Source organism: Oncorhynchus clarkii, chromosome 27 (assembly GCF_045791955.1).
Source record: "Oncorhynchus clarkii lewisi isolate Uvic-CL-2024 chromosome 27, UVic_Ocla_1.0, whole genome shotgun sequence".
NCBI classification, from domain to species: Eukaryota; Metazoa; Chordata; class Actinopteri; order Salmoniformes; family Salmonidae; genus Oncorhynchus; species Oncorhynchus clarkii.
This window is the reverse complement of record NC_092173.1, coordinates 19,812,486-19,829,958: the sequence shown is the minus strand read 5'-3', so window position 1 is coordinate 19,829,958 and position 17,473 is coordinate 19,812,486. Positions and strand designations below refer to the sequence as shown.

Here is a 17,473-nt window from a genome sequence, read left to right as displayed (position 1 = left end):
GGACAGGGGTGTGGAACACCTTCTCATCATCCAGTGAAGCCAGCAGGACAGGGGTGTGGAACACCTTCTCAGCATCCAGTGAAGCCAGCAGGACAGGGGTGTGGAACACCTTCTCATCATCCAGTGAAGCCAGCAGGACAGGGGTGTGGAACACCTTCTCATCATCCAGTGAAGCCAGCAGGACAGGGGTCTTCTGTGCGTTTATTTGATCAATAATATCAAAAAGATGGTGAATGTTATCAGAAGAGTATCTGTCTCTAATAAATCCAGTTTGGTCCGCTTTTATGATTTTGGAGTTCTGCCTCCGTGTGTTTTTTCTTAGAGGTATATAGTTTGCAGTAAAAATCATAAAGTTAAATGTTTCTTTTTGTGACCTCGTCCTCTGCTGTTCGGATAGCCATGATTTTACGCTCTGACTGCTCTTTTTTTAATTGGTAAGCAAGCAATCTACTAGGCCTATTGCTATACTCATGGTATTTCTGTTTAGTAAAGAAAAAAAACAATTATCTCCCGAGTGTAGTCCAAATTCAGTTTGGTTTGGCTGCTTTAAGTTGACTCCAGGAGGTGCTGTCTGGGGATTGTTTATGTACTTTTTCAAAGCATTCCAGCTCCCTCTCGAGATCTAGCTTGTGTGCTTCCATTGTTTTTTTCTTAGAGGAAGCATATGCAATTAGATGACCTCTTAGTGTGGCTTTAGCAGCGTCCCAAATTGTGGCCGGAAAAACAGGAGAATCTTTGTTGTCTTGTGTGTAGTTGTCTATCCATGTAGTTACCAATGTATGGAACGCTTTGTTTGATAACATGGAGGTGTTGAATTTCCAGCTCTTTGACCTCGGGATGTTTTTGCAGAGGTCAAAGCGGAGGTGGACAAAGGCGTGATCAGAAAGTGCTATGAGTCCGATTGTACACGTTGCTAAATTTATGGAACTCTTTGGGATAAAAATGTGATCTATACGGGAGTAGGTGTTATGGACATTAGAGTAGTATGTATAGTCCATAGATGAGCTATTAGTCTCTCTCCAGATATCTATCAGTCCCATCTCTTTAGTAAGAGAGTTCAACATCTTTGCAGATCTAGGATTTGTGGTGGGGACTTGAGAAGATTTGTCTAGGGTTGGGTTAAGGGTACAATTAAAATCTCTGGCCACCACGCCAAAGGAAACACAATGCTCATTGAACAGGGTTATCATTTTTTACATGAATGCAGGAGTATCTGTGTTAGGGGCGTATATGTTTAAGATAGTAATTGGTTGACCCAGTTATCAAAATAAATCTCCCCTCCGGATCAGATATGTTTTTGTAAATTTTTGTCAATGGAACAATCTTATGGATAAGTATGGCTGTACCTCTACTGTGAAAGATGAGAAATACACCTGTCCCACCCAAGCTCTGCGGAGTTTGGCATGTTCAGCATCACAGAAGTGTGTCTCTTGTAATAGCACGATATCTGCTTTTTCCTTTTTTAGAGCACATAGTATATTTTTCTGTTTTATTGCATGACCTAGACCATGGCAGTTCCATGTCAATAGATTTAAGGTACTAGTCATCGTCATCGAACAGTAATCAAACTTTAGTGCAAGTCATCTCTGGGTAAAAGTGGATAATAGTTACAGCGTTCACATAAAAGGAAAATAAATGGTGTACATAAAATAACAATCTCTGAACACCTCAGCCGAGTTCCCAAACAACTCGACACATCCCGTTGGATCTATTACCCCCCGCTGAGTCTCAATTCTGTGTTCCGAAAAAAACAAACAGGAACAGTTAGCAACGCACAACGTCTCCCCCTCCCCACCAAAGAAATGCCTCATCCTCTCCTCTCCGCCCCGCATTGAGTAAATGACAACTTAGCCCCCGTCCAGACCACTTAAAATCAATAGCGCAGCCTACATATACCTCCTCCAGGGGACATAGGGAACCACAAGTAATAATAGCAACACATAAAAAGGGAAATAAAAGTAGGCTGAAACATTAGTAGGCCTAGGTTAGGCTATAGAGCATATCCCTCTCAGCTAAAGGAAAATAAATATAGATTGGACGGCTATAATGACATTTAGCGGGGCGGTGGGTCTTTGGATATCGGCTATATGTTGTCTTACCTTCTTTAGTAATAGCATTAATCGCATTAAGTCATTGTTCCGTTTCTCATTGACCAGGATTGCCTTTCAAAAAACTTTTTGCCTCTTCTGGAGTTTTGAAGTGTCGCAGGGATCCTTGGTGAAGAATCCTCAGCTCGTTTGGGGATTTGAATCCCCTGAAGATGCCTTGGTCAATCGAGTATTTCTTCACCTCGTCAAACTCTCTGCGCTTTCGGCGTATTCCAGCTGACAGGTCCTGGTGTAAAGTGAGTTTGGCGTTTCCCACTGTGATGGTGTTGATTTTCGACACCTGTAGGACTCATTCCTTATCGGTGAATCTCAGGAAACGTATGCTGATTGGGCGCGGTGGTTGTCTGGCTGCTGGTGGGGGCCTCAGTGCTCGGTGTGCTCTCTCGAGTTCTATGGGCCTGTCGGTGGACAGGTGGAGCCACTCAGGAAGTTTGCCCTGCAGGTAGCGGATCAGTGGCATGTTTCCCTATTCTTTTTCACCCAGATTTAATAGAACACAATTATTCCTTCGCCCCCTGTTCTCTAGGTCCTCTGTTTTCTCTTCCAGATGCTCTATTTTCTTTTTAGCATATGCTATTGTTTCCATGGCATCTGTCAATAAGTTTTCCATGGATAGGATTCGCCCCTCTGCCTCGTCCAGGTGCCCTGCGTTTATGGTCTTGTTATCTTGTTGTTGATGTCAGGCAAAGCGTTTTCCAGGATTGTCACCTTGCCCCCTATCGCACTGATCTGAGAGTTAATGGCATCTAATTTAATGTTGAGTTCTGTACGTTGGGATCTTGACTCAGAAAGGATGTCTTCGACAGAGTGTGGGGTTGGGCCTCGGGGGGGAACGGGTCCTCTTGCTCCTGGCTAATGGCGCTAGCTTTTTCTGAAGCTAGCTTCTTCTTGCAGGATTTTTCCGTCGCTAATGCTCGAGTTCGGGGTCTCGTTCAAGGGTCACGTAATCCCCTAGAAAAGTATTTTAACTTGTTGAAACAAAGTTTAGGGGTAGATTTTTGGATTCCTTTCTCTGCATGTTCAACGAGTAGATTACTCCAATAGATGGCGCCGACTAAACTAACTTTTTGGGATATAAAGAAGGATTTTATCTCACAAAACAACACTACATGTTATAGCTGGGACCCTTTGGATGACAATCAGGGGAAGATTTTCAAAAAGTAAGTGAATATTTAATCGTTATTTCAATGTATGATACCTGTGCCGGTGGAACAATATTTTGATGTGGTGCGCCGTCCTCAAACAATCGCATGTCATTTTTTTGCTGTATTAGCTAAATGTTTGATATCCATAATTTGTATGATTATTTATTTGAATTGCGCACCCTCTAGTTTCACCGGAAGTTGTCCCGCTAGCTGGACGCCTATCCGTAATTATCAAGAAATTTGTGGAGAGGTTGAAAAACAAGTTTTAATGACTCCAACCTAAGTGTATGTAAACTTCTGACTTCAACTTCCGACTTATTCAATCTTTCCATATCCCAGTCTGTTGGCCCCACTTGCTTCAAGATGTCCACCATTGTTCCTGTACCCAATAAAGCTAAGGTAACTGAACTAAATGACTATCTCCCTGTAGCACTCACTTTTGTCATCATGAAGTGCTTTGAGAGGCTAGGTAAGAACCATGTCATCTCCACCTTACCTGGCACCCTAGACCCAATACAATTTGCATATCTGTCACATTCTGACCTTAGTTATTTTGTTATGTCTTTGTTTTAGTATGGTCAGGGCGTGAGTTGGGTGGGTTGTCTATGTTTGTTTTTTTATGATTTGGTATTTCTGTGTTTGGCCTGGTATGGTTCTCAATCAGAGGCAGCTGTCAATCGTTATCCCTGATTGAGAACCATACTTAGGCAGCCTGTTTTCACCCTTGAGTTGTGGGTGATTATTTTCTGTTCAGTGTTTTTCCAGTACCGTTCGTTTGTTGTTTTAGTTATTGTTTTAGTGTTCAATTACCTTTATTAAAGAATATGGGCACTAACCACGCTCCTCCTCTTCTTCCACCTACGACGAACGTTACAAAGTTTAGCATGTCTTTGTCGTGACGAATCTGTGATCCTGCTGCCAGGAGAATAGTAATCAATAAGACCATCAATTTCGGGACACACTAGTGACTTTAATGATGTAATTAATTTAAATAATAAAACAAAATTCAAATGAACAAATCCCCCTTGTCATTTTACATTTATTTAGGGACGTAGCCTATTTTGTTAAATTTGTTAAGCCATGTGATATATCAGAAATTGTGTAATAGCATTATTGTCCCCCTAAAATATTTGAAATAAATACAGTTTATATGGGTAGAAGACTTGAAAAATTAAAGGACAGTGCACACTCTAGGAGCTCAGCTGCAATCATTTAATAACCTAATAACCAACGTTTCGACAGACAAGCTGTCTTCATCAGGGTATAATGACAAACACTGCGGGGTGACTAGTTTATATAGTATCAAAGGACACACACAGGTGTCTGTAATCATGGCCGGGTGTGGCCTAATATCATTGGTTAATTCTCAGATATAAAAAATAACATACCAAAAGCATGAATGGATAGCATACGATCATAGATACAATTTGGCTACATAGGCCTACAAACATTTACAACGGAAAAATCACAATAATCACAAGAATGACTTCAGATCAAAGTCTACGTTGAGACCGAAGGGAGTAAGAGTCTTTAAATTAATTAAAGATCCAGGCAGCCTCTCGTTTTAACAATAAATTGTCGAGGTCACCCCCTCTCCTAGGGAGGGTGACATGTTCGATGTCGATATAATTTAGGGACGAAATCGAGTGGTTTGCTTCCAAAAAAGTGAGCCGCTACTGGTAAATCGATGCACTTAATGGTGTTACGATGCACCGAGATTCGTACTTTTAATTTGCGCTTTGTTTAACCCACATCATTTTTACCAAAAGCACAATTTATAAGATATAACACCTTTGATAGGGATATGTTTCCCTGTTCGGGGGTGTTTAAAGGATCTACATTTATAAGTGCCATTGCATTGAGCACAGCCATTACACTTGTAGTTTCCATCCAGTAGGGGCGCAAATAGACGTTGTACAGGGTGGTAAATCAGAGTTTACCAATTGATCTCAGAGATTTCTGCCCCGCGAGAATACGATCAAGGGAGCGCCTGAAAACACATTACCGATACTGTCATCGGAGTTTAGAATGTGCCAATGTTTGAACGATTCCCTTAATTTGTTCAAAGCACTTTGCATAGCGCGTAGTTAGAACGCAAGAATGCTTCTTTTTGCGAGACTGTCCTTGAAAAATATCTCGGTTTATTTTGAATTTTCTCAATGTCAGTATTAATCTGGCCATCTTTGTACCCTCGCTCCTTGAATTTTCTTTGCGTCTCAGCCATGTTTCTGTCGAAATCTGGTTGTTTTTTGCTTTTTTTTTTATTCGACAGAATTGGCTGTATGGCAAACTGTTTTTCAAGGGAAGTGGGTGACAACTATCAGCCCTCAACAAACTGTAACGATCAGTAGGCTTCCTGTAAAAATCAGTGTATATAACATTATCCTCACAGGAGATCAAGGAAACTGATTAGACGTGTCAGATTGCAAAGTAAATCTCAGATGCTCAGAACAAGAGTTAAGAAAAGTATGGAATGCCTGGATCTGTTTTGCATCACCCCTCCATCACATAAAAATGTCATCGATATACCTTTACCAAATAATGATGTTAGGCAAGAAAACATTTGAGAGGATTCATGGACTGTTTCTCCATGTAACCCACATACACATTAGTATAGTTAGGAGCCATGGGGGATCCCATAGCAGAACCCTTTGTCTGAACAAAGAAATCATCTAGAAACATGAAGTAGTTGTGTGTGTGAGTACTATTTCAGACAATGTTATAATGCATGCACTGACTGGAAAGTAGTTTATCAGGGTCACGTGCAGAAGAAAATGTTCCATAGCTTCAATACCGCCCTCGTGTGGAATATTTGTGTATAACGACTCAACATCAAAAGTAACTAACAAGGTATTCTCAGGGAGAGGATCAAGAGATTCAACGATAGAGATCATACTGCTGGTGTCCTTTCACAACAATGGGGCGCCCTGGAGATTTTGTAACATTCTTGTGTAATTTCGGCAAAGTATAAAAAGTAGCAATTTTAGGGTGTTGAATAGCCAAAAAGCCGTGTTCTTTTTTGGTTATCTGACCAGAACTTAAATAACCATCTAGGACAGTAAAGATAGTGTTCTGAAATTGGTCAGTGGGGTCACTTCTGAGTTTCTTGTAAAAAGTGTTGTCAAACAGTTGTCTATGACACTCATTTACTTAAACAGACCTATCCATGAGCACAACCGACCCACCCTTATCAACAGGGCGGGTAAGGACTGACGTATCGGATTGTAAATCAAGCAAAGCTTGTTTTTCATCCTTAGGTCAATTATGGAAAGATATGTACTCCTGTTTGTTCTTACGGAGATGAACGATCTATTTTTCAACGAGTCTGCAATATGTCTCAATAGAGTGATTGCGATTTAATGGAGGTACAAAATAACTCTTTACTTCTAAAAGGAGTCGGAATATGTGCAGGTCAGCAACCTACATGTTCAGTAGAAATATCACGATTCGGGGAGCTAAAGTATTCCCTTAAACGGATGTTTCTAAAATAAAACTTAAACATGTCTACCTTAACATCGAAATCGTTTTACTGAGTTGTAGGCACAAAAGATGACCCTCTATTAAGCAAGGAGATATGGGCAGGGCTCAATATCTTGCTTGACCTCTTTTATCAGGGTTTCTCCAGGAGTAGACTTTGTCCGCGGCCTTGTCTTTTTTGTTTTGGTTGAATTTCTTTATTTTAAGTTCCTTTATTTCTTTAGACAACTTGTCCTGGAGCGCTTGGTTAGTTTATAAGTTAATTGAATATGCCAGTCCATTTCAATAAAATCTTTTTTCAACTGGTCAACAAATAATGTTATTAAATCAATCGAGCATTTGTTCAGGAAGGCACACCAGCGCTCACAGAAATAATCTGTGCGCTGTCCCAGTGATGGTTCTTTTTGCCACCTGAGTCCCGGTGGAATAATGCCTTGACGCACATAATCACTAAGATTGACTATATGTAGATGCATTCTCCCCTGGTTTATAGATACATTTAACAGTTATTTCGAGAGATCATAATTACCCCCCCGGAATCCGATACAATTATTTTATCACGTTCGCGTTTGGCTATATTCAAAGTAATCTTGTTTGGGTCTTTGACCAGTATCAGGAAAAAAATTATCATTCGGCATCGTTTAATTAAGAGCTTTTTTTGTCGGTAGGGTGCTGTTTACTGGGTAACAGATTAATCTAGAGGCGAAAGAAACACACACCAATTTGCGCGAGGTGGTGGCTAGCGGGGTAGAACACTTGAAACATTAAAGGAGAGCCACACACTTTAGGAGTTTAGATGCAATAATTTAATAACCTACGTTTCGACAGACAAGCTGACAAGCTTCATCCGGCTATAATGACAAACACTGCTAGTTTATATAGTGTCTGTGTAACTTCAGACCGTCCCCTCGCCCATACCCGGGCGCGAACCAGGGACCCTCTGCACACATCAACAACAGTCACCCACGAAGCATCGTTACCCATCGCTCCACAAAAGCCGCAGCCCTTGCAGAGCAAGGGGATCTACTACTTCAAGGTCTCAGAGCAAGTGGCGTCACCGATTGAAACGCTATTTAGCGCGCACCACCGCTATCTAAGCTAGCCTTTTCACAACAGATGAAAATCTGTAATCACAACCGGGGATTGGCTTGATAGCATTGGTTAATTCTCAGATATAAAATAACATACCAAAAACATGAATGGATAGCATATGATCATTGAGTCACTGATGTGAGGGTTGGCACCCCCCTCGCCCCCTTGGGTTGTGCGTGGGGGAGATCTTTGTGGGCTATACTCAGCCTTGTCTCAGGATGGTAAATTGGTGGTTGAAGGTATCCCTCTAGTGGTGTGGGGGCTGTGCTTTGGCAAAGTGGGTGGGGTTATATCCTGCCTGTTTGGCCCTGTCGGGGTATTGTCGGATGGGGCCACAGTGTCTCCCGACCCCTCCTGTCTCAGCCTCCAGTATTTATGCTGCAATAGTTTGTGTCGGGGGCTAGGGTCAGTCTGTTATATCTGGAGTATTTCTCCTGTCTTATCCAGTGTCCTGTGTGAATTTAAGTATGCTCTCTCTAATTCTCTCTTTTTCTATCTTTCTCTCTTTCTTTTGTTATTTCTCTCTCTCTGAGGACCTGAACCCTAGGACCATGCCTCAGGACTACCTGGCCTGTTTTCAACTCTCTAGAGACACTCTGAATGATCCGCTATGAAAAGCCAACTGACATTTACTCCTGAGGTGCTGACCTGTTGCACCCTCGACAACCACTGTGATTATTATTATTTGACCCTACTGGTCATCTATGGGGTGGCAGGGTAGTGGTTAGAGTGTTGGACTAGTAACCGGAAGGTTGCAAGTTCAAATCCCTGAGCTGACAAGATACAAATCTGTAGTTCTGCCCCTAACAGGCAGTTAACCCACTGTTCCTAGGCCGTCATTGAAAAAGGAGTTTGTTCTTAACTGACTTGCCTAGTTAAATAAATAAATATATTTGAACATCTTGGCCATGTTCTGTAATAATCTCCACCCAGAAGAGGACTGGCCACTCCTCATAGCCTGGTTTCTTTCTAGGGAGTTTTTTCTAGCCACCGTGCACGGTGTATTGCTTGCTAGGCTAGGTTTCTGTACAGAACTCTGTGACATCAGCTGATGTAAGAAGGGCTTTATAAATACATTTGATTGATAGATACAATTTGGCTACATTTACAATAGCAAAATCACGAGAATGGCTTCAGATCAAAGCCTACGTTGAGACCGAAGGGAGGGAGCAAGAGTCTTTAAATTAAAGATCCAGGCAGCCTCTCGTTCTCCTTGGGAGGGTGACATGTTCGATGCCGATAGAACGTAGGGACAAAATCGAGTGGTTTGCTTCCAAAAAGTGGGCCGCTACTGGGTAAATTTGTTTTATACAAATTGTCTGTATAAATAGCCTTTATAACATATGTAAACAGGCCAGAAAGGTCTAAAAAATATATTGGAATGCTTTGAGTGCTATTATAATCAAATCAAATTCATTTATACCGTATGATAAAATATCACCTACTTGTTGCACTTACAACTCGTCTAAGTCCTATCAACTGATTTGAGCCAATATATGGCTGTGGATTGACTGCGTTTTTTTAATGGAATGTTGGCATATTGGCAGTTAATTAGACAAATGTATGGAATCATTCCTCTAAAACTGGCTAGCTAGCTAACAAACATACAGTGCAGATCAATTCTTCAAATTCAGGATTTTACACATTATTTTATCACAGTACTGGCAAACCATGGTTGACAAACTCCCTGACCAAATTGGCGGACCTTTATACCATCATAAGAAGGTTCATGTCCATTTGAGACATTCCTACGCCTGCTCAGTTGTTTGCCTACTCTGTGACGCCATAGTAAGAACAGAGAAATCGACAGAACCTTCCATTTAATACAATTATATTTAATAGAAGGATCTGGAGATCTGGAGAAATCAATTATTGTTGTCAGCTAATTGTTCAATCGTGTCTCATTTGTTTGTGCATAACAGTGCGAGCGTTTTGTAATTCAATGTGTGCATATTAGTGTGAATAATTAAATTTTATACATATATTTTTGTCACTTTCTATTAAAACTATTATTCTGATAATACCAACTGTAACTATTTGCCTATTAAAAGGGTTTATAAAGGCTGTGTTATATAGGCTATGGAAGGGTCCCAAGGCTATCCAAACGGATTACCAGCATATAGGCAGATTTTTATCAATGTCAAAATATGACATTTTGACATTTTATCAATGTCAAAATCTAGAGCACAGAATTATTATTGTTTTCCACCCACTTAATCCTTGTAGTAATGAGCATTCAATTAACCCAGGGGCTTTTCCAAGGTTTAGTCGAATGTTGCCTCGGGTGATTTTGCATAATTTCTCTCCGCCTTCTAACAATCCGATTCAAGTGTATTTGCGGAGAATACAAAATACCCACGCCTCTCCTGAAAGCTCATTGTAAATCCTGCCTTGTGACAAAACAGTGGCCTGATTAGAACTCACCGCCGATTTTTGTCTGGACTAGTGACTGCAAAAACCTAAAAATGTTGCCAAAGCAGTATATGGATGGCAATATTTAAAATGCATAGCCCGTTTTTGTCAAATGAGTTCCATGATATTGCTAGCTACTTTAACAGATGAATTACCTGCCCGTGCCCCCCCCCCCCCCCCCATGCAGTGCCAGTCCAAGTAAATTACCCCATTTGACACCAGGGCAGCATTTACGCTTGGCTTGGGTACAGTAGTGCACCCTCTGACATGACCTCAACCTCAACTCTCCATCCTCCATCGGTAGTAGGTTTCAACCTCTGAAATAACATTAATTAAACCCAGTTTGCTCAGACATGCTGCTGAGAGAGCGCGGATTGCGTGCTAGCTTTGCAAACCTTTCCATTCTAGACAAAGAAAGACGTTTGTTCCAACATTCTAATTTAGGTCACCACCAATGCCTTTTGTGGAATCTAAAAGATGTCCAATCTATTGGGTTGGAAGAATCACGCCATCCTTGTTACCATGGGAAGCGCGAGAAGAACCTCCTCCTTGCTTGCAGCGTCACCAAAGCTAAATCTCGATTTTTGGTGAAAAGGGGGACGGGGAGGTAACTTGCGGTCAACCCACGGCAGAGTAGCCTAGGCTGCCAGCAGTTGTACACGCCATCCTATTAACCATATCGGGTCTGCTGTCTTTGATTATTCGCCTATAAATAAATAGAATGCGTGTAAAAGACAAAAACGCACACAAACGTGCCTTGTTGTCAATATACTTTCCTGCAGTTATTGTCTCATTTGGATTTAACAAAATTCAGGCACAGGTAGGCTGATTGATTATTTTCATTTTGAACTGCTAGTAATTGTAGAATAGTCGTGTTTTTATGTTTAAGCAACAGTTTGCGCACATTCTGAAATTAGCCTGGACTTACAATATCAATGGATTCTGTTGAAATAATGGAAAGTGTGTAATCGGCCACTGAAGGGGTTAATTTTATGTGTCAGACCCCTCCCATTATTGTCAGTCATCGTATTAATAATCGCACCACTAGAAGTGTCGCCATAAAGCCGGTTTTGGCGAGAACACGGGAAAGGTAGTGGTGCTGTCTCAGTGCGGTGGTGCTGAAAGTGCCATCTGAAGTAATGTGGTCGGTATTTTTTTTCTTTCTGTCTTATCTGGACAGAAACTTTGTCAAGGGAGAATTCCCCAATTATTCCCTAGATGCAGAGAAACAGAGTAAAGATGTGTTTTTCATGCTCAACAGCACATTCTGTGCCAAAATGTCAGGCATTGGGGGAAATTGTCTTTACCAAGTGTCAGACGGAATTGAGGAAGTGCGCTCAGTGCATGACACGTCGGGTAAACTGGTGGACTGCTCAGTAACCATCAACCAGACGCAGGTGAAGTCATTCATGCATGTGTGCAGATTGGGACTGAAGCACCAGATAACCAACCCAGAATATATGGAGTTGAGTTTTGCAGACATGACAGAAGCCAAATACAACTGTCAAGCGTTCCAGAGGACATCAAAGTGCACGACGGTCACCACGGAGAGGATAGCCGCACCAACAGCACAGACACCGAAGGAGACGACGAGAGAGAATTCTGTCCACGAGGATAACAAGCAGAGATCCAAGCGAGGATTCACTTATCCTGGAACCCTGTGGTGTGGAGCTGGCAACATGGCTGATAATTACGACCATTTGGGTAGGTTGTGAACTTGCGTAAAGTTTGATGTTATTCTGTATTTTAGATGCATGATGAACTATTATGACCACATTTAGTCATTCAACTGTTTCCCTGATTTCGGTGCATGTTGGTTTGTTGTTATTGTTTAATATACATTCGCCGTTTGCAGGAGAGTTCGCGGCGACTGACAGTTGTTGCCGCGTTCATGACCACTGCCCCTACGTCATCCATGCGTTTTCCTCAAAATACGGCTACACCAATTTCAAGTGGCATCCCCTTAGTCACTGTGACTGCGATAATGCGTGAGTTGCCTACATTATAGTTGAAACGCCTTTTTTTGTTTAAAAAATAGAATGTTAGGAGCAAAATGCAATGCCTTTGATCCATCCGTTTAAATAATCTATAAAGAATAAATAAATAAACTACTTCATACACTTGAGTAATCATGTTAGACAGTCAGAGGCTCAAACCAATTATATGATGTACTACTACAGTCTGTCAAACCATCCAGACAGGCTACAGTAACCAGGAGTGGCTAATTTTCTCTTTGTCACACTATCTGTGCAGGTTGAAGGAGTGTCTGAGGAAAGTCAATGACACCTCCTCCAGGGTGGTTGGCCAAGCTTTCTTCAATGTCATTGAGGTGCCCTGTTTCCAGTTTATATATGAAGAGCAATGTGTGGAGCGCCACTGGTATGGCGTGTAAGTACAGTATTTACTGTAATAATGCACATGTTGTGGCAGGTGCAGCGAAATGCTTATGTTACTAGCATCGACAGTGAACTAGAATGTCTTGCAAATACAATACAAATAATTTAAAAAAATCGAACAAGAATTAACAATCCAAGCATTTTTAGTGGCTTTATAATACACTACAGGGAGCACATTTTAAACCTCTCTCCATCTCTCTTAACCACACAGGTGTAAAAAATATGACAAGCTCCCGGTTGCAGTGCCTAGAGAGTCCATCCCGTATGATTTCGGAGGTATTGACGTTATTGACGTGCTGACCGTGGCTCCTCAGAAAGAGACAAAGGAAACAGGCACAGAGCAGGACAATCCTGAAGGCACAACACAGTCCACTGTTTCTGGCTCCCAGACCACTGGCCCTGAGGAACCCTCCCTCAGGAACATGGTCACAGTTGCTGAGGACTTCATCAAATTTCTGGCCACCGTCTCCACCTCTCAGGGTTCGGCTACAGACAACACCAAAGGAGAGACACAGACCTCAGAGAAGAAGAAGAGGAAGAACACTGCAGGGAAAAATAAGAAAAATAACAAGAAAGGGAAAGGAAAAGGGAGAAAGAGGAAGCAGAAAATCGACTCAGTCTCAAAAGGAGCAGAGGAGTCCTACCAAGTTAGTCCTACCAAAGCAGAGGAAGTTGTCAATAAGAGTAACTTTGTAAATGAGCCTGAGAATGATGACCAGGTGAACAGAAATGTCAACCGTTTCAGTGATGGTGAAAAAGATTGTGGAGGGAAAGAGGAGCTTTCTAATGATGTCATGAGAGATGAACCACATGTAGATGAAGAAAGTGCTGCAGATGCCTCTGACACCTCAGCCACTGCTGTCAAGATGGAGCAGACAATGCTGGAAACTCCGGCTCTGAAGGATCACACAGAAACAGCGTCTCTTTCTGCAACCACCAGCACACCCATTGTGACCACACAGAAAACCAAAAGGCAGAGGTCAAGAAAGGGGGAAGGGAGGAAAAAACAGAGCAACATAACGCTAACTGTTACCCCTAAAGGAGTTGCACGCCATACCGCCATTAAACAGGACCTCCCAACAACCACAACAGAGAGCTCTGGCACCCCGACCATCCCTACCAGCACTGCCATAATCTCTGCAGATCAGCCTGCGCAACTAAAGTTAGAGAACCACAGTGAAAAGCGACATGTTACGGTTACTGCCGGCACCCCCATTGTGACTTTTATCAAAAGCAAAAGGCACAGGTCAAAGGAGAGAGAGAAAACAAATAAATGGAGGAAAATCCCTCCCGCTCTTCCCATGGTGGGGGATACTTTCCGAAACCCCACTGAAAAGGATCTTGAAGAGATCACTACTGAGAGCACAAGTGCTCCAGCCGTCACCACCATCACTACTGTTCGCGTTGCAGGGCAGCCAGTGTCACACAGACCCGAAAGTCACAATGAGAAAGGATCCAATACCATTACGACTGTAGGCTCAACTTTGAGTGAGACCAAAAGGCACAGGCTGAAAGAGAGAGAGGGAAGAAAGATGAGGAGAAAAGTCATATCAACTCTCTTGGCTGAGGGCACATCTCTTCAGAATCCCACTGAAGATGCCCTTTATACAGTCACTACTGACAGCACTGTTGTACTGAACATCCCCACAACCACCACTGTAGTCGCTGCAGAGCAGGCTGAGATGCTAACGCCACAGAGCATAGAGAGTCATAGTGAAAAGGGACTTCTCACCAGAACAGCCAGCGATCCCGTTATGACTGGGAGAAGACAAGGATCAAAAGAGAGGGAGGGTAGAAAGAAAAGTAAAAAAGTGACCATACCCACTGTTGTCAAGGATGAGGTTCCTATCCATAATGACAATGAAACTAAACTTGAAGAAATAATAACAGGTACAAGTCTGACACCTTCAGCGTCAGAAATCTCATTCAAAGTTGACGAAGAAGGAGAGTTCAATCTACAGGGTTCTGAGAACTACAGAGAACAGGCCCTCAGAGAACAGACCAGCACACACACTACTAGTCCAATAAAATCCACTGTCCAGAAAACGGAAGAGAGAATAGGTAGAAAGAAAAGGAGAAAACCACCACAATGAGACTCATACTAACAATGTTGCTAGTATAGAATGAAAGAGTGAAATGATGTCCTAGATGACTAGTCTGGCTCTTGACTATCAGGAAAACCTGCTATGCAGACTCAGATGTATGTGTAGTATGTGTTAGTCGTCATCTTGTGTATGTTTTGTAAAATCAACATTTGTGCCACTATTCAACAGGAATTGAAACAAGTGAATGAAGAATCAGGATAATGTTTTGTATTATAGTATGTGCATTTAAACACAAATGATTAATAAAATATTGGAAAGAAGCATATATTGAGTGCAATGAATTCTAAAAGTGATGATTTCATTAATAACACATTCATTTTTTTGTGCATGTAGGCATGTACTGTACTCCCAAGACACAGCAGGGAATATTTAATACGGAATAAATGAGGGAATTCCAAGTTCAGGGAGTTCTCCATTTCATCTGCTTACTCGTAAATGGCTTACTTTTACTTTTCTGCAAACAATTCTTGCAATATTGTATACACAGACAGGCTCCAAGCCAAGAAAGCTGAGCCTTCTTCCAGGTTTAAATACTATTTCCTTTGTTCTGTGTGGGACTTTGGACCTCTAGTCTTTTCCAATGCGATATAAGGCATTGTGATGAAAAGGGTCACATTCCTAAAAAAGGATTACGTGCTCACTATGAACTCTATTCTCCTATGAACTATGAACTCTATTCTCTCTCCTAAATGAGGGCTGTAAGACCCTGAAACACTGAGGCTCAAATCCCTATGCTGATTCTTACACACTACAATTTTTTAAATTTCAGTTTTTAATTTAACCTTTCTTTAACTAGGCAAGTCAGTTAAGAACAAATTCTTATTTACAATGACGGTCTACCCTGGTCAAACCCAGACAACGCTGGGCCAATTGTGCACCGCCCTATGGGACTCCCAATCACGGCCGGATGTGATACAGCCTGGAATCTAACCAGGGACTGTAGTGACGCCTCTACCACTGAGATCAGTGCCTTAGACCGCTGCGCCACGCGGGAGCCCAAATGAAGAGTTTCACAGAATGAGATTGACATGCAATACTGTTGCTTACTGGACAGACACAGATGTATAGAATAAGTTATGTAATTATGTCCAGCAGTTCATGGAAGGTGCACATGATTTTCTGGTATTTCTCAATTAAAGGATATTAACATAAACAGCTATAGGCCCCCGAACATGCAATTCCTGCTTCTGTTTTTTGTTTCTTGTCTGCTGTTTCTTGATATTTATTTAACTAATTTACAATAAATTGACAGGATATGTTACAGACTGAAAACATCAGCTAGGATAATAAAATCAGCAACAAAAGAAACGTCCCCTTTTCAGGAACCTGTCAAAGAAAATTGGTAAAAATCCAAACAACTTTACATATCTTAATTGTAAAGGGTTTAAACACTGTTTCCCATGCTTGTTCAATGAACCATAAACAATTAATGAACATGCACCTGTGGAACAGTCGATAAGACACTAACAGCTTACAGACGGTAGGCAATTAAGGTCACAGTTCTGAAAATTTAGGACACTTTCTACTGACTCTGAAAAACACCAAAAGAAAGATGCCCAGGGTCCCTGCTCATCTGTGCCGAATGTGCCTTAGGCATGCTGCAAGGAGGCATGGGGACTGCAGATGTGGCCAGGGCAATAAATTGCCATGTCTGTACTGTGAGATGCCTAAGACAGCACTTCAGGGAGACAGGACGGACAGCTAATCGTCCTTGTAGTGGCAGACCATGTGTAACAACACCTGCACAGGATCGGTATATCTGAACATCATACCTGCGGGACAGGTACAGGATGGCAACAACAACTGCCCGAGTTACACCAGGAACGCACAATCCCTCCATCAGTGTTCAGACTGTCCGCAATAGGCTGAGAGAGGCTGGACTGAGGGCTTGTAGGCCTGTTGTAAGGTAGGTCCTCACCAGACATCACCGGCAACAACATCGCCTATGGGCACAAACCCACCGTCGCTGGACTAGACAGGACTGGCAAAAAAGTGTTCTTCACTGATGAGTTGCGGTTTTGTCTCACCAGGGTGATGGTTGGATTCTCATTTATCGTCGAAGGAATGAGCGCTACACGAGGCCTGTACTCTGGAGTGGGATCGATTTGGAGGTGGAGGGTCCGTCATGGTATAGGGAGGTGTGTCACAGCATCATCGGACTGAGCTTGTTGTCATTGCAGGCAATCGCAACGCTGTGCGTTACAGGGAAGACATCCTCCTCCCTCATGTGGTACCCTTCCTGCAGGCTCATCCTGACATGACCCTCCAGCATGGCAATACCACCAGCCATACCGCTCGTTCTGTGCACAATTTCCTGCAAGACAGGAATGTCAGTGTTCTGCCATGGCCAGCTAAGAGCCCGGATCTCAATCCTATTGAGTATGTACTGCACTGCAGTACTTAATGCAGTTGGTGGCCACACGAGATACTGACTTACTTTTGATTTTGACCCCCCCCCCCTTTGTTCAGGGACACATTATTCCATTTCTGTTAGTCACATGTCTGTGGAACTTGTTCAGTTTATGTCTCAGTTGTTGAATCTTATGTTCATACAAATATTTACACATGTTAAGTTTGCTGAAGATAAACGCAGTTGAGAGTAAGAGGACGTTTCTTTTTTTGTTGAGTTTAGTAAAACAGTTGGACACTTCAGTAAGCAGTGACTGGTATTCAAAGCTTAAGCTACTGATGGTGTTCCAGACTGGGACTAGACCCAAGCATTCAGACCAGCTCAGTTT

At 42.2% G+C, this 17,473-nt stretch overlaps 1 protein-coding gene across 1 annotated transcript; it reads left to right on the top strand.

The window, feature by feature from the left end:
- The first annotated feature begins 11,373 nt into the window (after positions 1 to 11,373).
- LOC139385724 (protein interacting with cyclin A1) lies at positions 11,374 to 14,927 on the top strand. Its single transcript, XM_071131004.1, has 4 exons — positions 11,374 to 11,938; positions 12,090 to 12,222; positions 12,488 to 12,622; positions 12,842 to 14,927. Exons 1-4 carry the CDS (start codon positions 11,374 to 11,376, stop codon positions 14,721 to 14,723), a joined length of 2,715 nt encoding a protein of 904 aa, XP_070987105.1. The 3' UTR covers positions 14,724 to 14,927.
- The last annotated feature ends 2,546 nt before the right edge of the window (positions 14,928 to 17,473 follow it).